The sequence below is a fragment of the Cherax quadricarinatus genome, chromosome 5 (assembly GCF_038502225.1).
Source record: "Cherax quadricarinatus isolate ZL_2023a chromosome 5, ASM3850222v1, whole genome shotgun sequence".
Taxonomy (NCBI): Eukaryota; Metazoa; Arthropoda; class Malacostraca; order Decapoda; family Parastacidae; genus Cherax; species Cherax quadricarinatus.
Genome location: NC_091296.1, coordinates 21,865,513 through 21,890,727, shown reverse-complemented (window position 1 = coordinate 21,890,727; position 25,215 = coordinate 21,865,513). Strand labels below are relative to the sequence as shown.

The 25,215-nt window shown below is 42.1% G+C and overlaps 1 protein-coding gene across 3 annotated transcripts in view; it reads right to left on the bottom strand.

The window, feature by feature from the left end:
- LOC128684800 (sodium-coupled monocarboxylate transporter 1) overlaps positions 1–25,215 on the bottom strand; it is an 89,574-nt gene that overhangs the window by 23,289 nt on the left and 41,070 nt on the right. For all 3 annotated transcript variants that reach the window (XR_011394130.1, XM_053771078.2, XM_070101108.1), the window contains exon 2: positions 3,283–3,653. Coding sequence is in view for 2 of the 3 variants with exons in the window: in XM_053771078.2 (XP_053627053.1) it covers positions 3,283–3,476 (194 nt within the window). In the remaining variant the exon portion in view is untranslated. The remainder of the gene's footprint in view (positions 1–3,282; positions 3,654–25,215) is intronic.

Genomic DNA, 25,215 nt, shown 5'->3' with positions numbered 1-25,215 from the left:
TCAGATATTTTAATTCATATTTGTTTACAACTTTTGTATTCTTTTTTTTCTTCGACAGATTCTGAGTATGTACTAAGCCAACTGCGAAACACACAACAGCATCCCAGACTTTCCATTATCAACATAGTGGTGCTACATAGCAGCATCCCTGGCACTAATTTCTCATCTCATTGAATTTAATATAGCCTCATGGAGGGGCGAAAAGTGTCCATAATAAATATACCGCATTTGTCTTACGTAAGTGTTTGTATTACTCAAAACTTACCTTTAATACTTGTGTTAACTCTCTCAGGAAAACAACCATCTGATATATATAATATATATAATATATATAATATATATAATATATATATATATATATATATATATATATATATATACATATATACATATATACATATATACATATATACATATATACATATATACATATATACATATATACATATATATATATATATATATATATATATATATATATATACATATATATATATATATATATATATATATATATGTGTGTGTGTGTGTGTGTGTGTGTGTGTGTGTGTCGTGCCGAATAGGCAGAACTTGCGACCTTGGCTTAAATAGCAACGCTCATCTTGCCATATAGGACAAGTGAAAATTTGTGTATGCAATAATTTCGCCAAAATCATTCTGAACCTAACGAAAAAAATATATTTCACTGTGTTTCTTTAGTATTAAATTATTGTAAACATATCTAAAATATATTTAGTTGGGTTGGGCTAAAATAAATTGTTCTTGTTATAATAAGGTTAGGTAAGTTTTCTAAGATTCTTTTGGAGCAAAATTAAAAATGTTTACATTAACATTAATGAAAAAATATATCTTTAAACGTATAAGAGAAAATTTTAGAAAGGACTTAATTTTAAATGAGTTCTTGCTAACTGACCAGTTTTACATATTCGGCACGACATATATATATATATATATATATATATATATATATATATATATATATATATATATATATATATATATATATATATATATATATATATATATATATATATATATATACATACACATTGACCGAAGCTTAAGACTGGTATACTAACAAAAGCTTTATTATTAATAAATCTATATTTGCAGTACAGTTGTGTAAGTCTCCTGTCTCTACAACAGCAACTGTCCCAGTCTTTTTCAGACCATTGTCATATATGCTAATCTATGTCTTTAAAAAGAGCTGGGAGAAAATTTACTTAACCATTGTTTGTTTGTTTGTTTCTCTCTATCTCTCTCTCTCTCTCTAGTAAGTCCCTCATGGTAAGAATTTATCCGCTTTATTTTTTTTTTTTTAGATTCGCCGGTATTCTCCCGGCCCGGGCCTTTTCCAAATGGTGGCCCGGCCTTGGCTCCCTGTCTAGGGAGTGTTTGAGACCAAAGTCTTCCCTGGGAGTAGGCACAAGTACCCCCTCATCGTTGGGACCAACTGTCCCCAGGCCTAGCCACATTCCCCGCCCTTACGGGGCTCGTAGGGAGAAGCTAGGCCTCTCTGGTCTGTCATCCCCGCCCCAAGGAGGCTAATGGGAATGACAGTCTTGTGAGCTACAAGCTGTGGCGCAGGCACCTACCCTACCCTAGAAGGGCTGGGCATAGTGTCGATCATCCGCTTTAGTTTTTAAATTTAATAACTCTTTTCTCTGTTTCTGAGTTTTGCACTCTCACACTAATATACTTAAAATGTGAAATAGACAAGATTGGGACCGTTTATTTTTTATATATATTACGTACTTCATATTTTCAAACTTATCAAATAAATATCACTTCTATGCTAAGTACATCATTCTATTTGCTCTGTACAAGACGGCTTATCGTAGACCCGGCTTATTATCTTAACTGGCTGGTTACATATTTGACGCACCTCTGACCTATACAGGTTTAACGCGTAATGATATACACATACAGACTAAATTTACTAACATACCTCTCCCTAGCACTTATAAACGAAGGCTTATTTTCTCCTCATAATGGTGTGGATGAGGTTATCCTCAGTTGTTCAGTCAGAAATTAGGCGAGGATCGTCATGGGCAAGACCTCGCCCAAGAACCTAGACATTCCACCTGTTTCCTGTTCCCAGTACGGTAGAGTAAAACTAATGTCCATTGTGTCTCTTCCACGAATGTCCTCTAAACACAATGTCATATTCAATTTAGAAAGTTCTCTTCCTTTGAAATGTGTTTTCTAGGGTTCAACACAGTATGTATGTTCTAGACGATTTATAGTTGTACAAGTCGTTTTTCGGTTGTCAGGATTAGAGTTAGGTTATTATGAATAAATCTGTTGTTGCCAAATAATTAATGGTAGCAGTAGTAAGTGGGAGCATTCAGGATACGCTCAATAAGTGGGAATATTAGGAAACGCTCAGTGGGAGCATTCTAAATACGCCCAATAAGTGGGAGCATTCTAAATACGCCCAATAAGTGGGAGCATTCTAAATACGCCCAATAAATTGGAGCATTCAGGATACGCTCAGTTAGGAGCATACAGGATACACTCAGTAAGTACGAGCATTCAGGATATATTCAGCAACTTACATTTCTAGTCTAGCTTTACCTTGGCTGAACCACAAAACCTCTTATCAGGTTTTTCTGATATGAGGTTTTCTTAACTTAACACCAGTTGCCACATATTCCAGTCATGAAATTAACAGACCAACCACACTAATACAAAAACTTCTCTTCTGCTTATCTAATCAGGGCTGTCGAATCGGAGTCGGAAGCAATTCTTCGGTTACTGGAGTCGGTGTCGGTAAAATGTAATTAAAGGAGTCGGAGTCGAAGGTTTAATGTGCCAACTCCACAGCTCTGCTTCTTTTGGTTACCTGCTGGATCATAGCTAGTTTTTGTTTCTGATCTGCCCCATTAAAATGGTTAACGTATGTAGGTGTTCATATCCCTGACACGTACAACCAAATAAGTTTAACCATGCCATTGGTAGATTATATAAACCCTGAGGCTTCACACACCAGTTATATGATTCCTACACAAATACTGACACTATCGCAAACAAGTAGTAGGCTACTAGGCAAAACTGAAAAATATGAAGTTTCAGAGCTTTCATTAATAACGTACCGACAATACCGTAGGAACCCAGTAATATGTCTAGATCACTTACCAAATGCACACATGTATCAAAGTGATCACTAAATCCAGCAATTGATCAAACCCTGTAATATTTATCTCCAGCTAGTTTGAAGTTACATCCGGGCAAACTACAGCTATAGGGGCATGACAAGTCTGAGAAGAGAGGTGCATTTACCTGGCAATGAGAGACATAGCCACGGGGAAGGTGGTCATAGACTTGCCAGCCATGAGGAACTCTTTGGTGTCTTGCTTCTTGCCGAAGCAGCCGTAGAAGATACCTATGACGGCTGACACCGCCAGCATGAGACAGAACACTAAGTAGTCGATCCAGGTGAAACGATCCACCAGGATGTCCACATTCGAACTCATCTTGAAGCGAGGAAGATAAACCAAGCGGTTGAAAGTTGTTTTAGTAGTAGAGAAGGTGTGTGTGAAGGCTGAAGCTGAGGTAGTAGTGAAAGTGGTCCTAGAGGGAAGTGGAAGTTTCTGTACTTCAGGGAAGTTGAGTGGCAAGATGAAGACTTGCAAACAGTGGTTCTATCACACCTGGAAAGAAAAAACAATAAGATTAGAATACTGAGTTTCACAAAAAAAAAAAAAAAATTATGCATTTTTTAAAATTATAATCTGGGAATCTCATCCCAATTTTTCTTTCAAATATTTTTTTTGTTTTTTTACAAATTCTTATTACAGATCAGATTCTTTAATTTTGCAAGTACTTTCATTGAAAAAAATATGTTAAATCTTGTAAACACTTAACATTAACTGCTGCTCCCAGTCACTAACGCATTATCATCTTACTGCTGGAATTAACTGAAACATAATCAAACTACTAACACTGTCAATTATATGTACTTACGTATTATTTATTCGCAATAATTTACTTTCATATAGTTTTTCTAAGTAAACAAAACATTTGTATACCCCGCCTTTACAGTGTCCCGTAGCTCGATCGCTATCGCACTCTGTCCACACACTGAGGTCCTAAGTTCAAATCCCCGGTACGGCTGGAAAACATTAGGACGTGTTTCTATAAGGCACCTGTTGTCCATGTTCACCCATCAGTATAAAATGGATACCTGGGTGTTAGTAGACTGGTGTGGGTCGCATCCCAGGACAAAATTTATCTAATTTACATAAAATGCTCTGCATAACAAGGGGCTTTCTATATAATAGTATGTCACTGATTTTAGCTAGGCCTATATACCTTGTACATGTACTTGTAGAAATAAAGATATTATTATTACTTTTTTTTGCTGCTTCCATTATTTGTTTGATAATATTCAGGGTATATACACTGAAAGGTGTGTGTCTTAGTGTATATAGTTTACTTAATCCCTAATTTAGGTATCAAATTATGTTAGTTCTCGGGTCAAATGTAGACATAATGACTCGTATGCAGATCACAGGTTTTAAACCTAACTTGGTTGTTATATCTATTTGGTCTTGTTTTAACCCAAGAGCTGGAGTTCAATCATCACTTCCGCAGGTGAATGTACACAGGACAAACTTAGCAAATAAATATTTGCATATAATTTTAGAATATAGACTGAACACATGGCACAAGGAAAAAAAGATGATTTTTTTATTTGTATTAAAAAACTTTTGAGAAGGTCCCTCCTAAAAGTGCACTAAAAAAAATTGTGAATTGTTGCAGCCATGGTGTTGTGAATTATTCATGAATACGTACATGAAATATCCTAGTCTAGGATATTTACATTCTATCTAGCGCCTCAAGCACCTGACATGGCGCACTTTCTAAGAAGGTCATATGCTAACTTCGCCCCCGACCTAGTATTATCAACATAAGGAAATCCTAAGATCGAAGGTGTAATACAACGCTTAGGAAATGGAAGGCAATCAAGTTTGATTCAATTATCGGGAGGGTAGCTCCAGTTCCTTATACCAAGAACCCTTCACCGCCCTCGAAACACCTTCCTACACATCCTCTCCTTGAAAAGGACCTCGCCTTCAACCTTCACTAAACAATGGCTAAACATTTCCTGGCCAGCGTCTAGTTTGGAGTTATCCGTTCTCGTATAATTCAGATTCACGTAGTTTACATAACAAATTTCCTCTTCCACGTTAATATTTTTTCCCCTGTTGAAACCCAGATAACAAAACCACATGCCCACCCCAACACTCCTCTCCACTCATGCCCACCCCAACACTCCTCTCCACTCATGCCCACCCCAACACTCCTCTCCACTCATGCCCACCCCAACACTCCTCTCCACTCATGCCCACCCCAACACTCCTCTCCACCCATGCCCACTCCAGCACTCCTCTCCACCCATGCCCACCCCAACACTCCTCTCCACTCATATCCACCCCAACACTCCTCTCCACTCATACCCACCCCAACACTCCTCTTCACTCATACCCACCCCAACACTCCTCTCCACTCATACCCACCCCAACACTCCTCTCCACTCATACCCACCCCAACACTCCTCTCCACCCATACCCACCCCAGCACTCCTCTCCACTCATACGCACCCCAGCACTCCTCTCCACTCATACCCACCCCAACACTCCTCTCCACTCGTACCCACCCCAACACTCCTCTCCACTCATGCCCACCCCAACACTCCTCTCCACTCATGCCCACCCCAACACTCCTCTCCACTCATGCCCACCCCAACACTCCTCTCCACTCATGCCCACCCCAACACTCCTCTCCACTCATGCCCACCCCAACACTCCTCTCCACTCATGCCCACCCCAACACTCCTCTCCACTCATGCCCACCCCAACACTCCTCTCCACTCATGCCCACCCCAACACTCCTCTCCACTCATGCCCACCCCAACACTCCTCTCCACTCATGCCCACCCCAACACTCCTCTCCACTCATGCCCACCCCAACACTCCTCTCCACTCATGCCCACCCCAACACTCCTCTCCACTCATGCCCACCCCAACACTCCTCTCCACTCATGCCCACCCCAACACTCCTCTCCACTCATGCCCACCCCAACACTCCTCTCCATTCATGCCCACCCCAACACTCCTCTCCATTCATGCCCACCCCAACACTCCTCTCCATTCATGCCCACCCCAACACTCCTCTCCACTCATGCCCACCCCAACACTCCTCTCCACTCATGCCCACCCCAACACTCCTCTCCACTCATGCCCACCCCAACACTCCTCTCCACTCATGCCCACCCCAACACTCCTCTCCACTCATTCCCACCCCAACACTCCTCTCTACTCATGCCCACCCCAACACTCCTCTCCACTCATGCCCACCCCAACACTCCTCTCCACTCATATCCACCCCAACACTCCTCTCCACTCATACCCACCCCAACACTCCTCTTCACTCATACCCACCCCAACACTCCTCTCCACTCATACCCACCCCAACACTCCTCACCACCCATACCCACCCCAGCACTCCTCTCCACCCATACCCACCCCAGCACTCCTCTCCACTCATACGCACCCCAGCACTCCTCTCCACTCGTACCCACCCCAACACTCCTCTCCACTCATACCCACCCCAACACTCCTCTCCACTCATGCCCACCCCAACACTCCTCTCCACCCATACCTACTCCAGCACTCCTCTCCACCCATACCCACCCCAGCACTCCTCTCCACTCGTACCCACCCCAACACTCCTCTCCACTCGTACCCACCCCAACACTCCTCTCCACTCGTACCCACCCCAACACTCCTCTTCACTCGTACCCACCCCAACACTCCTCTCCACTCGTACCCACCCCACCACTCCTCTTCACTCATACCCACCCCAACACTCCTCTCCACTCGTACCCACCCCAACACTCCTCTCCACTCGTACCCACCCCAACACTTATACCCACTGTAAAGTATATTTAATATATAATTATTCACAGTATATAGTAAGTATATGAAATTTAAAGAAATATCCGCAGCTACATATTTTATATATTGGGTATTAACTTGGTGTATATACACCTGGAGGAGTACATAACTCTCATTGTATACAGGAGTTGACAGACGAATCCATGGCTATTTTTGTTCAACGAGCAGTGGGTGGGGCCAGAATATTATCAATGTGGACATGAACAGGGCCAGTTCAAGGGTAAGATTTTTTTTTTTTTTTTTTTATTCGAGATTACGTAGACGTTCATGATCATGAAATTGAAATTCGTAAATTAAATATTCCCTATTACATATAGACGGACAAAAATAACACTAAAACCTTTATTGAAAATGTCACAGTTTTTGTCTTAAACTTATTTTTCGTCTTTTTTCCTCTCATCGTTATGGCAATCACATAATAAAAAGAACCACAATGGATCACTTTGATAAAGTACTCAAGACTGGTGACTTTCACTTGGAAGTCTGACTGACGTGTTTCCGAACACAGCCGCCGGAGGGAGACAAATGTTTCCTATTTTGCAAGCTGGGTAAGAAAAAAGTTTGTCCTACATGGCAAGTGAATTAAAAACAAGTTTGATAAACATATTGATGAGAAGGGTTGGGTTTGCGAAAGACCTGGCTAACACAGGCTACTGCAGTGACCCTTCTATTATGTATAAAAATTGTTAATAATGCTGACAATGGTTAGATAAATGGACAAAACAAAAAGCCTATTGTGTGAAACGTTGCCTTACTCAATGTGATTAAGTAGAGTATGTATATATTTACCTTCATTCTTATAACCTAACCTTGTACCTAGTTCAGCCATCAAAACTTTGGAGCCCGGTCCCTGGACCCATTGTGTACCTCTGTAATCTGTAAATACCTTTGTAACTTGTCATGATTGTGACTAGACCTACCTGGAGTTCATTACCTTTGTAAATTGTGAGTTCATTACCTTTGTAAATTGTGAATTCATTACCTCTGTAACTTGCTCAGCTATGAAAACTTTGAGGCCCAGTCCCTGGACCCATTATGTACCACTGTAATCTTTTGACTACCGCCCACAGGATGGGTATGGGGTGCATAATAAACATATTAAACTAACTAACATTCTTATAACCTGAACCTCCTCTCCCCCCCCCCAAAAAAAAAACCTCTCCCTCCTGCAACATCCTAAACACCTTACACATCCCCCACATCCCAAAAACACATCCCTATCTCGCCCCACACCTCTTCACACACTTTCCCTTAACCTTGAACATCCCACAACTTCCTCCAAACACTTCCTACAACATGGCACATCCCACACACATCACGTGTTGAGAGGTAACCCTTGCCGATAAGTAGTCATAAAGTACTGCTTACCTGGAGTTTACCTGGAGAGGGTTTCGGGAGTCAACGCCCCCGCGGCTAGGTCTGAGACCAGGCCTCATGGTGGATCAGGTTCTGATCAACCAGGCTGCTACTGCTGGCCGCAGCGTATTAATCTATAAAACAGCCTATAACCTAATTTTTAAAATATTCTATAATCTAGCCTATAACCTAGTCTAATGGTTTGCCCTGCACATGCGACCACGTCCTTCATACACACCACGTTAACATTAAACAACTTAAATTAACATGATATTTTGGTCTTAGTTAAGGCTAACACTCAACATCACTAACGAATTTAATAAATAGTACTATATAAGCTTAAATAAAAATCAGGATTGAAACAACTTATCTCAGAGCGAGGGTTGATATATGAAAATACATAGTGGTTAGATGACTGGCACAGTACACAGGCGACTGAATTGGCATTTTTTTTTCTTATTATTTTTTTTTTTGTAGCGAGCAATTTATAGCAACAAAGGTACACAAAAAATATTTTCACCATGATACACACTTTTTTTTTTTTGAGAATCCAAGCGCTCTTGCCAGGAAGTGAACCCTGGTCCACGAAAGCTAATCCTGGTCCACAGAAAGTGAACTCTGGGTCATGGGAAATGAACCTTGATCCACAGGAAACTAATCCTGATCCACGGGAAACTAATCCTGCTTAACGGGAAACTAGTCCTGATTCACGGGAAGTGAACCCTGGTCCACGAGAATCGAACCCTGGTTCACAAGAAAGGAACTTTGCTCTAAGTGAAGGGAATACTAGTCCACAGGTGAACCCTAGCAGATGTGCTGAGAGTTTAGTCTTGTCCTTGTTTTAAGGACTAAAGAAGTCTGGTGAACAGATATTCGATGCAGCCTTAATAACACTCGTGTAGTTGATAGGTTTAGACCCTATTACTCGACCGCAGCCACGAGGTCACTGATGCTGTTTGTAGCTAATTGATAAAGAGAAACTAAAATTTTATGAGTGAGGCCAACTATTGAAGTAGATCGGGCCCATAAGATAGGCAAAGTTGACAGCCACCTTCCTTTCAGGAAAGTAGAGGATGTCACTACAACTGTATTGCTAAATCTACCACACTTTAAGGGCTTGGCCTATTTCCACTAGTAGGCTCCGCCAACATGTGACCACGTCTACTGCTGCAGTGCTCCACGTTTTCCACTGCATTCACTGTAAAAGGCTCCGTTCTAATGCTTATTTGATGAAGCACCTGGGATGTGAAGTATTTTTCGGTAAAATTACGAAGAGCTTGCACATGTATCTTATCAATTTGTCGGAATTATATACCTTTGATCAAATAAAAGTGAAGCTATTACTTGTTTTGAAACAGCTTAAGTGCTATAATTATATTATTATAGATAATAAATAAAGAACAAGGTATAGGAGATAAGACTGGGCTACTGAAATTTAACGTAATCACACCCGGACGATGCCCAGCATAACATGGCCAGTGTACTTAAGTTGTTTTCTTGTTCCTCGACGTCCTCATACACAAGGTCAATAATTCACTCAGGTTCAAAGTCTACAGAACCTACTAATAAAATATAATCTCATTCAATTATAGTCCAGATAGGACACTCAAACTACACGGGTCTTCCATAATCTGCATAATGTTCCATAATCTAAAAGAATGCGCCTTCATACCCATTATTCTTTTCGGAGCTTCATTTCACTGCCTTCATCAGAGATTGAAAGAAATAAGATTACGAAATCTTTAATTTGCCGTTCGCCACGCAACAACGTTAGATCCCGCAGATTCATCGTCCTTATTGCCAAGTTGCTTCGCCCAAGGCAACATCATAGTTGCCACCACCTCTTGCGCCGCCATCAAGGACTTCACCCACAATATTATCCCGCACCAAATAACAGTCCCCCCTGAACGAACACATCTGTGCCTACAGTTTTGACAACCTAAAACAACAAACAACTGCGTGCAGAAGAATAGCAACACCACTAATCACTTAAGTAACAGGAGGATGTCTGTTTGGATACCCAAGAACCAAACAAACAATTGTAGCTTTATTTTCTAGGAGATTCTAATACGAATTCTATTTCAAACATACGACGCTGCCATCACTACAGACAACTACTACTACCTCACCCTCCTCTATAACTATTCATTACGTCCATGTAATTTTATGAGAGATGTTTCTAAATACATGTACTTCCTCCTTTACAGCAGTCTCCGATAAAATCACCCGTAGCAGCAGCACTTTCACTGAACTGAACTGAGGACTCACAGGTAAGGGCCCACTAGGGGCGAGGGGCAAGTAGGGACAGGATGAAGATAGTCGGGGAGAGGAAAAAATCTTAAGGAGGAGGAAGTGTCAGGACTATACCCAACTGCTAACCAATGAAAACATAATATTCAGCATTATTTCTCTCGTGAGCATATCAACTTGCAATGACTGGACACGGCACAGGCACATGTTACTGTAAAAAGGCGACGCAAACGCACGTCGCAAGCACTTCAGCTCAAAACGCACAAAGACACAGCTCTATGACAATGGCACTTTTAAGTTGTTGGAATAGTTAGGCTAATTAAGTCAGGTAGTTTATTTGTACTGAGGTGGAGGTGCCGGGTCGTACAACGTTTGAAAGAGATTTACATCATTGTCAGGACGTCTGAGAGTACCTGCTAAGTATGTAGTCCAGTGGTCATGATATGCTTCAAGTCTGTCAAGTTGTTTGTCACTGAGTGTCTTCCAGTATACGTTCAAAGCTGGTGTGTTTGTCGTGAGGTGGAGAGATTCACTGGTGGGAAATTCGTCCCACCTCACTCCCAACACCCAACGTAATGCTCGATTCTGGATGCGTTGGAATTTTAGTGCGTTTGTCTTGGCGATTAACGTCAGAGCGAGTGGAGAGTAAGAGAGAGGTCGAATGAGTGCTTTGTATAGATGTAGTTTTGTCTTGGGACTGGCTCCTCTCAGCTTATATAATCTTGAGAGCGCAATTCCCGCCTGTGCAGTCTTAGCAGTAATGTGAGATTTTAGGTTCAGTGTGTTGTCGAGGGTAACACCAAGGACAACTGTTGAGAAGGAGCGTGGGATGGGGGTACGGGAGGTGCTTGTTTTGAGTTCGACAGGAGTCGGGACATCGCGCCTTCTATGGAAGTAAGTGATCTTTGACTTATTTGGGTTGGTTTTAATGCGCCATAATAATTCCCAGGTGGTAATCCTGTCGACCTCTCTTTGTGTTCTGCGTGCAAGGAAACGAATATTTTCATGTGTTGTGAGTTGAGTGATGTCGTCTGCGTAAGAAAGGGTAAGTGTGTTTGGGTAAAGAGGTTCAGGTAAATCATTCGTGTCGAGTATATATAGGGTGGGAGATAGGACAGAGCCTTGGGGTACACCCGCTTTTAATGTGAAATAGCACTTTCAACATTTCCAAAGTATTATCAAGAATATGTATTACTGAGGCCCCGCAACAGGGTTATCGCCTAATACATTTTACTTATGTAAAATTCATACTTTACCTACTGTTAAATATGTTTGTTGCTACCCTTATACTGGGACCCCGCCCTTCCATTTCACCTTTTCATTATATATATCAATGCACTGTCCAGCTATGCACACCAAAAATTGACCAAACTTCTGACCAGCGAAAAGTAGCCATAACAACAAAGTATTCTGAAACATAAGAACATAAGAACGAAGGAACACTGCAGAAGGCCTACTGGCCCATGCGAGGCAGGTCCAAGTCTCCTACCGGCTTAAGCCAATGCACCCAACCTAGTCAGGTCAGGTCACATTGACTTAAGGGAGGAACACGGCAACCGACCTGGTAGCACAAGCTATCAGGTCTTACACCCACCCACATCTACTCATGTATTTATCCAACCTATTTTTAAAGCTACACAACGTTCTGGCCTTTATAACGGTACTTGGGAGTTTGTTCCACTCATCCACAACTCTATTACCAAACCAGTACTTTCCTATATCCTTCCTGAATCTGAATTTTTCCAACTTAAAACCATTGCTGCGAGTCCTGTCTTGGCTAGATATTTTCAGCACACTATTTACATCCCCTTTATTTATTCCTGTCTTCCATTTATACACCTCAATCATATCCCCCCTAATTCTACGTCTTTCTAGAGAGTGCAGTTTCAGGGCCCTTAGTCTATCCTCATAGGGAAGGTTTCTGATACATGGGATCAACTTTGTCATCCTCCTTTGTACATTTTCCAGAGAATTTATATCCATTCTGTAATACGGTGACCAAAACTGTGCAGCATAATCTAAATGAGGCCTAACCAAGGATGTATAGAGTTGAAGAACAACCTGAGGACTCCTATTATTTATGCTTCTTGATATGAAGCCAAGGATTCTATTAGCTTTATTGCGAACACTTATGCACTGTTGTCTTGGTTTCAGATTACTGCTAACCAGAACTCCTAAATCTTTTTCGCAATCCGTAATATTAAGATCTACATTATTTAGTTTATATGTGGCATGGTTATTGTCCTGTCCAACATTTAGAACTTTGCATTTGTCTATATTAAACTGCATCTGCCACTTCTCCGACCACTGCATCAGTCTATTCAAATCTTCCTGGAGTGCTCGAATGTCCTCGTCAGAATGAATTCGACGGCCTATTTTGGTGTCATCGGCAAACTTGCCGATGTCGCTCTTTATGCCCTCATCTAAGTCGTTTATGTAGATTGTGAACAGCAGGGGGCCCAACACTGACCCCTGTGGAACACCGCTCGTGACGCTTCCCCACTCTGATTTCTCCCCATTTATGCAAACTCTCTGCTGCCTATTTGCCAACCATGCCTCTACCCAGGAAAAAATTTCTCCTCCTATTCCATGTGCTTTAATTTTCCTCAATAGTCTCTGATGTGGGACCCTGTCAAAAGCCTTACTGAAGTCCATATACACAATATCATATTCATTACCATGATCTACCTCCTCAAATACCTTAGTGAAAAAAGTTAATAAATTCGTAAGGCAGGAACGCCCCTTTGTAAAACCATGCTGAGATTCGTTGATTAATTTATGCTTTTCAAGGTGGCTACGAACTGCCTCGGCAATTATTGATTCCATAAATTTTCCCACTATGGAGGTTAGGCTTATTGGTCTATAGTTCGAAGCTAAGGACCTGTCACCTGTTTTGAAAATAGGTATCACATTTGCCATTTTCCACTTATCTGGCACCATGCCAGTTTGTAGTGATATGTTAAAAAGATTAGCCAAAGGTGTGCTAAGCTCTTACGTTCTTATGTTCTTAAAATCCTTTTCGCAATCAATAATATTAAGAGCTACATTATTTAGTTTACATGTGGCCAACCTGTCGGTATGTATACCATTTTGATGTTCATCTTCTCAGACACTGCAACACGTGGCATCTTGGTACAGAAAACACCTTGGACAAGCTTTTCAAGTGAGAAGTGTTGGATCTGAGAGGGACCTGACCTTTCAGTGGCACATTCTCACTACTACTACTACTACTCTGCACCTCTCCTTCCGACAGTATTTAAGTCTCCGCACTGTCGCTTGATCTTCGCTCGATCACACAGTCCGATCATACAGTTGCTCTACACCGCAAGAAGCCTCTCTTCGACCCCGTCGGGGTGTAGAATTTATATTCTACAAACGTGATATCCTTTTCACAATGCTGTCGAATCGTGTGAAAATCAAGCCTGTGAATGGTGCAATAAATGACTCCTCGAAGTTAGCTTTAGCTACCGTCGTTAGGACCTGCCTGCAGGTCAAATTTACGGCAATCCACTCTCTGAAAGACTCCTTCATTGTCGTCTGCACAGATGACACGGAAGCACTAAAACTAATGGACGACTCTTCAATCAGGACCCTACAAACACAACAATTCACTCTATCCCCGTCTCCATTCTTGAAGTCGAAACGTTCGGTCTTTGTGAAAAGACTTGACAATATCGTCACCTCTCTCTCTACTGAAGCACTGAAGACATCTATTGAGGAACAAAACACGTGGGCCTCGGTAGACAGCATCTCAAAGATCCCCAACGCCACATCAATGCTAAAGATTACATTCTCAGACATCTCCATGGCTGCCCAAGCTCTCTCTGACGGTCTGGCCATCTCATATTACCACATTCACCCAAGTCATATAGAACAAGAACGTTTCACATACATCTCCCACTGCTGGACCTGCTACTCCTATAATCACACCACCAAGGACTGCCCCATCAAGAATAAGAAGTTTTGTTCAAAATGTGGGAATGATGGACACGATTTCAGATCCTGCACCATTACTACAACACCAACATGTCTTAACTGCAAGGGTAATCATCATACCCTTGCAGCTAAGTGCCCACTCAGGAAAGAAATCATATTGAAGAAAACTAAAGTTCTGAAGAAAACCTCCAATTCACCGACATATGCTGCAATAACCAAACCACAAACCGACGCCATCAAGACTCTACACGCTAATCTACAGGCACCATCGCCCAGCAACTCCCTCTCTCCACTCCCCGACGGTGCTCCTTCCAAGGTGCTGTACTGCATGGTGTATGCACACCTTGCAAACGCAGCAAGCCCCGGCACTTTCAACACCACTATTAACGAACTATTCCGTCTGAACAACATGCCTGCCTTCAATTTTCCGGAATCCACACCTTCAGAAGACATCCTCAAGATCCTTCCCAACGTCCTGAACTTTACTGCACCTACAGACCTGTCTCCTGCCCAAGCAACTGCTCCTGTAACTTCTATAACCACTTCCACCGCTGACAACGTTGATCAAGTTGCCTCAACCACCGCCTCCCACCTCTCCCAGCCTGCTGTTACACAACCATTACACCTCACAGCTGCTCCTGTCGAACCTCAGTCACCTGCTACCACCATTGTAGATTCTCCCAGTGAATCCACTCCAGAAGAGGAAGATAACGACGACTCCAGTAAACCCTCATGGGAAAACCTTACCTTTTACACTTCTCCTTCAAATACTGACACCATGACCTGTACTGAACTCTACAAAAGCCTCGGTGCTGGAACAGTCAAGTATGCATGTGAATCACCGCTTCACTTCACACTCACCCAAGTTCTTGAGTTCATCAAGCCTCTACGTTTCACCTTCAGCAACAAGGCTAAATTATACCACCTATCTAGAAGCAGCTTCAAAAAGTTTGAAAATGGCTCCATTGCTAACCTGCCTCCTCAGTTACTCCTATAACTCCCATATGTGTTCTACCCTCTGATGTGACCTAGCCTGCTGCCAGCTACTCAAGATTCAAGACTTCAACTACAACAAGTTCAATGCAACAGTCCCTGCTATTCCTGTTCTCAAGTCTGCCCCACGATCGCCTTAGCTGCTGGGTTAAGCCCTGGCTCTATTTCTCTTACTAAGAACACTCCTCTCCAGAGCTATTCTTCATCTGTCCCGTCTTCCCCGCTCATCCCATTGGGATCTTACCTAAACTTGTTTGCTTTGCTTGCTTGCTTGATCTTCAGATAGTTCCTGACTATGGAACTGAACTTCTCCAGGCCGAGGGACTGACAACCTCAAATTCTACGACTTTAAGGGTGATGGACTGATTACATCGTCTTCACATCTCTACTGTTCCTGCCTACTTTCTGTATTCGACTGAAGAAGCCTACTGTGTAGGCGAAACGTTTCGGAATAAAGTTGTCTAACTGTTGCATATGTGTCTTACCTAACAACCTGTCGGTATTGTATACCATTTTGATGTTCATCTTGTCAGACACTGCAACACATGGCATCTTGGTACAGAAAACACCTTGGACAAGCTTTTCAAGTGAGAAGTGTTGGATCTGAGAGGGACATGACCTCTCAGTGGCTACTACTTCTCTACTACTACTACTACTCTGCACCTCTCCTTCCGACAGTATTTAAGTCTCCGCACTGTCGCTTGATCTTCAGATAGTTCCTGACTATGGAACTGAACTTCTCCAGGCCGAGGGACTGACAACCTCAAATTCTACGACTACAAGGGTGATGGACTGATTACATCGTCTTCACATCTACTGTTCCTGCCTATTTTCTGTATTCGACTGAAGAAGCCTACTGTGTAGGCGAAACGTTTCGGAATAAAGTTGTCTAACTGTTGCATATGTGTCTTACCTAACAACCCATTTCCAAAGCTCAGTATAGCCCTTACACGTTAAGTTTCCCCATTAATAATATGCTGCTCTTCTCCAGTGTTTCTACTTGGTCTTCCTCAAGGAAGGTTCCTTGATGCTGGTGAGGGGCTCTTGATCTAGGGAATTGAATCTGTACTCCAGTTCCCCGAATTAAGCTTGAATGCCTTCCACATCCCCCCCGCACAGGTGCTGTATAATCCTACGGGTTTAGAGCTTCCTCCTTGATAATAATAATAATAATAATAATAATAATAATAATAATAATAATAATAATAATTCTACTTGGTCCTTCATTTGTGAGCCCACAAAATGAAAGTATGTATGTAATGGGAAATTAACACAATCGGTTCATCTCTTTCAGACTAAAATCATAATATTTTAAAGGTAACTCATAGCCTGTAACCGCTTCAGCGGCTAGTATAGTGTGCACCACCGTGCTCATTGTTTGTACAACCCGGGATCATCCTGAGGTCGGTAGCGTGACGGCAACAGTACAATAGGTTTCTATCAGACTCCAATGTGTATAGTTGCATCCAGTCATGACAGGTCAGAAATTTTTGAGGTTCTCATTACTACCAATGTAACGCAAGGCATGGAGCCATGTTTATCTGCAAGGCGTGGGACCACCTTGATCTGCAAGGCATGAAAACCACCTTGATCTGCATGGCATGGGACTACTTTTTTTTTCAAGCCTTGGGACCAACTTTAATATACAATTATGTTCATGTTGTATAGTAACTGTCCTGGTTCATTACGCCAGTTATGATTTTTCACCTTTACTGTATTCCTCCTACCCCATACCGCTATGGTGTCTGGGATAACTTAAGAATGCCTCTTCGCTTTTTTTTCCAGTCTCTATAGTTTCGTATATCCCACATATATAGGCGTGTATTGTTACTGGGTAATGCAGTTCCTTGGTGTGATGAGCACAGCAAACCATTATAAATTAATTTCGATAGGGGTAGAGCTTCGCTATAAAGCTCTACCCAAAGCAACACGCAGTATACAAATTTGTTCTTCACCAATTATTTTTATAACTGTCGGCTCTACCTGCAATCCCCTGGTGGATGATTTTATACATTTTCCTGTTTGGGAGTTAATGGAAGGAGAGGGACATAGGGTGGCAGTCATCCTCTGGGCACTCATGCAATAATGATGTGTTTTGGTCTCCACATATTACAGTATGCTGTAAATTATTAAATTAGAATTATTCAGTATGTAAATAAAAGAAATTGCCTGAGTATAGGCGATTGTTGAACAATTGTTAGAATGTGACAGTGTTATATACGTGTGATAATGCTACACAGAAGTGTGAGATTGCTACATAGGTGTGATGAGAGTAGGATTTGACAAGTGTGCTTTTCTACAAAGGACGTACAAGTGTGATTCCACACTATGTACTACAATGTGGCCACACTACCTTTATATCTCCACATACTTATTACACAATTTCTTAGCTCGGCAATGAATATTTCTTTTCAGTTCTGGAGTTGTGCCTGATATCAGAAAAGTACATACCTTGCTTGAAGTTAGTTGTAATTAACAGCCGTTTCGCGTTATCGAAATTTCTTTGCAGTCGTCTAGTGTAAAGTCAGCCCGCCCTCGTAACTACAGTCATCATGGCACTGTTGTACAAAGTAGTAACAAATAGCGAAAAGTATGTAGATAAGACACTAGTGAAGCTACAAGACATTTATGTAAAGGTTTCGCTCTCTAGGCTCTTTGTCAATCCAAAGTTTCTGGTGAGCGAAACTTTTTCCATAATAGATGTCCTAATGCTGGATTTGTTTTATTCAGAACCTTACGAAACTGCAACAACCATTTATAAATTATACATAATAATAGATATTAAAATTATATCAATGATCTTCGGGTTATATCGCCCATAAGAGCTATGAATAATCTGATTAAGAAATGTTTTCTTACTCCCTTTTGGCTACTCTTGAGCATTTACTTTGCTATTCCTGCGCAGGATGTACGGATGTGTTCAATACATTAACTTCTTTAATGAACCAAAACTCCATACAAATATCGTGGATATTCACATCTCTCTGCGCACCTTTCCGGCACTTTGGTCAGTGTTCTCATCAGTAACGTCACATGTCGACACATTTCTCCATCACGTATAATTCTGGATATTCTTATTTTCTAAGGTATGTCATATTGTACTGGCTGCCAGTGTCGCGTAGATATAAGTTATCAAAACACCAACGTAAGTATGGTAGTTCTGCACATTATTTGGAACTAAGTGAATGCTAACCTAATAAAGCCTAAGCTACAAGGGCATAATCAGATTAACATTTATTAAGGAAAAACAGACAGTTTAATGTACGGGAAGCAGCTACTCTACGTTGGAACAAACTGAGGACGCAGTCATGGTTTGGGAATAAAAGGTTGTAAACGAGTGGAACAAGCTGCCAAGTAGCGTCACTGAAACCAGTTTTTTGTGTTGCTTGAACAATAAGCTAGAAGGTGCACGAGTGGAAATAAAGACCTGTCTAACATGGGCCAGTAAGCTTACTGCACCTCTCTTCTCTTCTTTTATTCTTGTGATTCTTTCCCTAAGTGCTGCTTTATTATGCAAGGTTACTTTAGGTCACGATAAAGGTAAATTAGTCTAGCATGTATGGAGTTTTCAAATACCTCACCTAATTTTTCAAAGACATGAGGTAAAGAGCATTCTATTCTCATTTTCATACGCTGATTTTTTGACGTAGCATTCAGTCAGTTTCTTGACGTTTCCATTTTTTCCAGATCATATTTTCTGTAAGTTATGTATGGACCAGTAGGCCTGCTGCAGTCTTCCTTCGTTCTTGTGTTAGTATCCTTATGTTAGTTATATTAGGATAGATTAGGTTACATGAACCTATAAAATATTAATTAATCATAAATAAGCGAAATAAAAAAAAACGGCCTTGATGCATCTGGCAACAAGTTGATTCGAGAAAATACTGGCAACGTTCAAATATGAACGTTTATTACTGGTGGTAGAGTGAGACTGAATGAAATTGGTTATCACTGGTTTTCGCTAGTTGGTAGTGCCACTGAAGATGATGACTGTCACTGGATGACGGCAACACACAAGAAACACTACCCCGACTCTATTACATAGCTCTGAGTAAACTATGGTCATCACTGAAAAAATTATCTACTACTAATTTTTTTGATTAACACTATCATTAAGTATTGCTGTGAGAAGTAGGGATATTAGAACTCAAGGAAATATATGATTTATATGATTTAAGGGAAGCTGAAACACTGAAAGACACTGGAAAATCAAGAATTCTACAAACATCAAGAATGTTGTTTGGATCACAGGATATAGAGTATGGCGTCGTGGAGGGAGGGAGGCGGAGATCAAGGTGAGGGAATGCAAGAGCAGGAAGAGGGAGGTGGTGGGTACATATCCGGAGATACAAATACCTGGAGGTAGGAGAAGCGAGGTAAGAATACATTAGGAGAGGACATGGACACAAGGAAAGGAATAAAGAAAATATTCATATGAAAATAGTGGAGGTAGAAGTATGTAGGCTAGAATAACATTAGCAAGGCTATCAGTGGTTACTGGCAAGCGGGAATAGACACAGTAATAAAGGGCAAGATTATTCTAAAAGTTTCGATCATAGGATTGAGCTTTACCAAGTCTTGATAAAGCTCAGTCTTGAATGAAACGTCTAAAGTATTTTTCAACACCATGTGTGTACCAAGTGTATGTAGCGGTGGAGCGGCCGCATGGTGTCCACCACTCAACACACTAGGAAAGAATTATCGTGCCAACAAGATTTTTTTTTTCTGGCTCTCATATTAGATATTAATAGAAACCTGTAACACGCACAGTGTATCCCACACAATGTGATAAAGGCACGTGTACTTTCTTGGGTTATCCTGGGTGGCTAACCCTCCGGGGTTAAAAATCCGAACGAAATCCTATAGTACCTGGAACAGTTAATTATGAAACATTTCGCTTCCTGGGAACTGTCAATCCAATTGGGGTTTGACTCCCAGTGAGGGAAACGCTTTGATAAAATATTCGTTTTTTTTTTACATCGCTGATATTGTTTGCAAAATATATACCGATATTGTTACATTCAAGGGTCATATCTAGGAAGGATGGTTCCAATTCTTAGATCAAGAACCCTTCACCAGTATCAAGACTATAACTTTCCTTGACAGGAGGGCAGCTCCAATACATCTGATCAAGAGTCATTAAGGCACAACCCATGAAAGGACTAGACATGCAGATGGTCGAGAGTTTACCCACCTGTAGTTACAGAAGTAGAACCACGTCTGAACCTATAGCTGGTTGATTATAATTGGACTGAAACCTATTACACAAAACTACAGCTGAACCCAGGGCGTTTAATAAGTTTGAAGCCTATCTGCTACATAGAATTACGTCTGAACTCAGGAGTGGTTGGGCACTTCAATAGATATGAAACCTATGTAGTACACAAGAACATCGGTTTTGGAGAAAATTCTCCAGCAAGGGGATATCAGCTCTCTCAGCCCCCTGAGAGACTTGAGGGACTCGGCCCTCCCGGAAGAGGGGCGAATAGACTCTCTTGCTTCCTGATGAACACTTTGACAACATATGCGGGTACCAGCGTCATAGTCACGCCACTCCCCTTGCAAGAGAGCATCGTTGCAACCATATTGTGGGTTAAACGAGAGTAATTACTCTCTTTACCATTGCAGGAAAATAAAGGAAAACCCTGCACCCACTTTATTTACAAGTTGAGGCTATCATAAATTGTCGTCTATCACTAGATAACAAGAAATCTGCTATCTTGTATTGAATGTTGTTGTAGTGTTTAGCAAGGAAGAGTAATAACTCTGAAGTCAGCAAATCTTTTGTAAGGAAAGCGAGGGCTGAGGGCGCTAACGCCGTCAGATTGCTTCACGAAACGGAAGGGAAAACGCCGTGTCACACAGGCATTGCCCTGGGACAGTAGTGATGTGCATTCTCAACTCTTGTTCTGACAATCTCAGAAATTCGCGGTAAAATTATTACAGTGAAACGTAACCGGTCTTCCTGTTGTGAAATTACCACGAAGCTAAAAACAATCTTGGACTGAACTGTGTAGTGTAATCGTGCGAGTGTAAGCAAAATAATCCCAGTAGAAGACAGTGTAGCACTCCTCGAGATATTCCAGATCCAAGCAAGACACCAATAACGAGATCAAATTTTCCCTACCACAAGCCAGGGAAAATTTTTGGGTCAGATACAAATACTCAGGTAAGTCTAGATATACTCACTCCTAGTTAGGTTGGCTGCAGCTGATAGGGGCATGTCTTGCCTGGATTTACCGTAATGGGTGGGCTATCGAGCCCAGCCAAGTGAGTATCACTTCACTTAGCATTACGTTCAAGTTCAAAATGCTGAAATACACGCTCCTTTGGGGGCAACTTCTTAATGATCACTTATTCCCCAACAGCTACGGTCTGGGGATGTCAGATTCACAACGAAGGGACAGTTTTGGGTGAAACTGCGGTCGAATCAACACTGAAGTTAATAATATTTTATTTATGTCTTTAAATAGACTTAGCTGAATAATTCCCCAAATCGGTACAGTAGATAAATCGGTTAATATAATGGATATTAAGCCTGAGACTGAGGGAGGCTAACTGTGTCGAGTAATTGTACCATCAACTATGCATCTGTTTCAGCTGGTCCCCATTGTCTCACACTGGTTAAAAACTGCGTCTCCGTATTCCTGGCTTAACCCAAGATTGTTGTTGTCATCGTAAATATGCTAGGCGGATGTCAGGACGACCTACAAACCTGACCAACCCTTACTTAGCTATGAACAATAATGTTTCCAACGCATGAAGAAGCATACCCCCAGCTGAGGCGTCACACCCTGCTGGAGAGTTACACTACCAGCTGAGGCGTCACACCCTGCTGGAGAGTTACACTACCAGCTGAGGCGTCACACCCTGCTGGAGAGTTACACTACCAGCTGAGGCGTCACACCCTGCTGGAGAGTTACACTACCAGCTGAGGCGTCACACCCTGCTGGAGAGTTACACTACCAGCTGAGGCGTCACACCCTGCTGGAGAGTTACACTACCAGCTGAGGCGTCACACCCTGCTGGAGAGTTACACTACCAGCTGAGGCGTCACATCCTGCTGGAGAGTTATACTACCAGCTGAGGCGTCACATCCTGCTGGAGAGTTACACTACCAGCTGAGGCGTCACACCCTGCTGGAGAGTTACACTACCAGCTGAGGCGTCACACCCTGCTGGAGAGTTACACTACCAGCTGAGGCGTCACACCCTGCTGGAGAGTTACACTACCAGCTGAGGCGTCACACCCTGCTGGAGAGTTACACTACCAGCTGAGGCGTCACATCCTGCTGGAGAGTTACACTACCAGCTGAGGCGTCACACCCTGCTGGAGAGTTACACTACCAGCTGAGGCGTCACACCCTGCTGGAGAGTTACACTACCAGCTGAGGCGTCACATCCTGCTGGAGAGTTATACTACCAGCTGAGGCGTCACATCCTGCTGGAGAGTTAAACTACCAGATGAGGCGTCACATCCTGCTGGAGAGTTACACTACCAGCTGAGGTGTCACACCCTGCTGGAGAGTTACACTACCAGCTGAGGCGTCACATCCTGCTGGAGAGTTATACTACCAGCTGAGGCGTCACATCCTGCTGGAGAGTTACACTACCAGCTGAGGCGTCACACCCTGCTGGAGAGTTACACTACCAGCTGAGGCGTCACACCCTGCTGGAGAGTTACACTACCAGCTGAGGCGTCACACCCTGCTGGAGAGTTACACTACCAGCTGAGGCGTCACACCCTGCTGGAGAGTTAAACTACCAGATGAGGCGTCACATCCTGCTGGAGAGTTATACTACCAGCTGAGGCGTCACATCCTGCTGGAGAGTTAAACTACCAGATGAGGCGTCACATCCTGCTGGAGAGTTACACTACCAGCTGAGGTGTCACACCCTGCTGGAGAGTTACACTACCAGCTGAGGTGTCACACCCTGCTGGAGAGTTACACTATCAGCTGAGGTGTCACACCCTGCTGAAGAGTTACACTACCAGCTGAGGTGTCACACCCTGCTGGAGAGTTACACTACCAGCTGAGGTGTCACACCCTGCTGGAGAGTTACGTCTTACTAGCTAAGCGTCACACCCTGCTGGAGAGTCACACGTGTTACTAGCCGAGGCGTCATACCCTGTTAGGGTTACACGTGTTACCAGGTGGGCGTCACACCCTGCTGGAGAGTTTATTAGCTGAGGTGTCACCCTGCTGAAGAGACAGAGTCTTGAAGAATAATATATCTATTTCTACAAGTGCATGTACAAGGTATATAGGCCTAGCTGACATCAGTGACATACTACTATACAGAAAGCCGCTTGCATAATCGTTTTCACTTTCTCCTCAGATAAATTGTCTAAGTACTTTATAAAAATAATTAATTATTAAATTTAATAGCTACTATAATCATCATACTGATGATAAATTTGTTGACAAAATTCAGAACACATGTGCCTGTGTTATGCTGAGTATTGCTAGCTCCGACAGTCTGACTGATCAGGTTGTCAGACGTGGTACTGGCCCTGGCCTCGGTGGAGATGACCCCAGGACTCAATAATAGGTAGACAACAGATAAACAAACATATGTAATATGGCCCTGGAAAATATTTGATAATTATGCACAATATTCCACGCATTAAGTCTTTGAACAATAATTAGCTTAACCTTTAAGTCTTAAGTGTACATACATTATTTACATTAAAAATTAATTGGTATTATAAAAATGTACACTAGTAAATACTTATAATTTGTAGAAAAAACGTTACGTGCATGAAAATAACCATAAAATAAGAACATGACAATTAAGAGCTTCAAACCTGAGACTAGAAAGTATTAAATGTAGTCAGCAGTTGAATATTATCAGCAAGCAAAGTTACTCTCGCCCCTCCAGCTCCTCTCTTGTCTCACTTAACAAATTTTCCACTATTTGGCTTGTCATGTCTTGTGCCTCAGGGTACAGTATACCAGTTATTGTTCTGTCCGCCGTCACTGGAATGTTGCTTGTGACTGTAAACTGCACTAAACAATCTCTAGTGACTACTGAATGTAAACAACTGTGGACTGAAAAAAAGGTACACACTGGCAGGTGCATGTCCCTCGGTATATATACACACATATATGTCGTGCCGAGTATGTAAAACTTGCGATTTGGGCTTAAATAGCAACGTTCTTCTTGCTGAATAAGGCAAGCAAAATTTTGTGTATGCAATAATGTCTTTAAATGCATAAGAGAATTTTTTTAGAAAGGCCTTAATTTTAAATGAGTTCTTGCTAATTCATCAGTTTTACCTATTCGGCATGACATATAATATATATATTATATGTCATGCCGGCTGGAATATTGCTGCACACTAACAGCACCTTTCAAGGCGAGTGAAATTGCTGACCTAGAAAATGTACAGAGAACTTTCACGGCGCGCATAACGGAGATAAAACACCTCAATTACTGGGAGCGCTTGAAGTTCCTAAACCTGTATTCCCTGGAACGCAGGCGGGAGAGATACATGATTAAATACACCTGGAAAATCCTAGAGGGACTAGTACCGAACTTGCACACGAAAATCACTCACTACGAAAGCAAAAGACTTGGCAGACGATGCAACATCCCCCCAATTAAAAGCAGGGGTGTCACTAGCACGTTAAGAGACCATACAATAAGTGTCAGGGGCCCGAGACTGTTCAACTGCCTCCCAGCATACATAAGGGGGATTACCAACAGACCCCTGG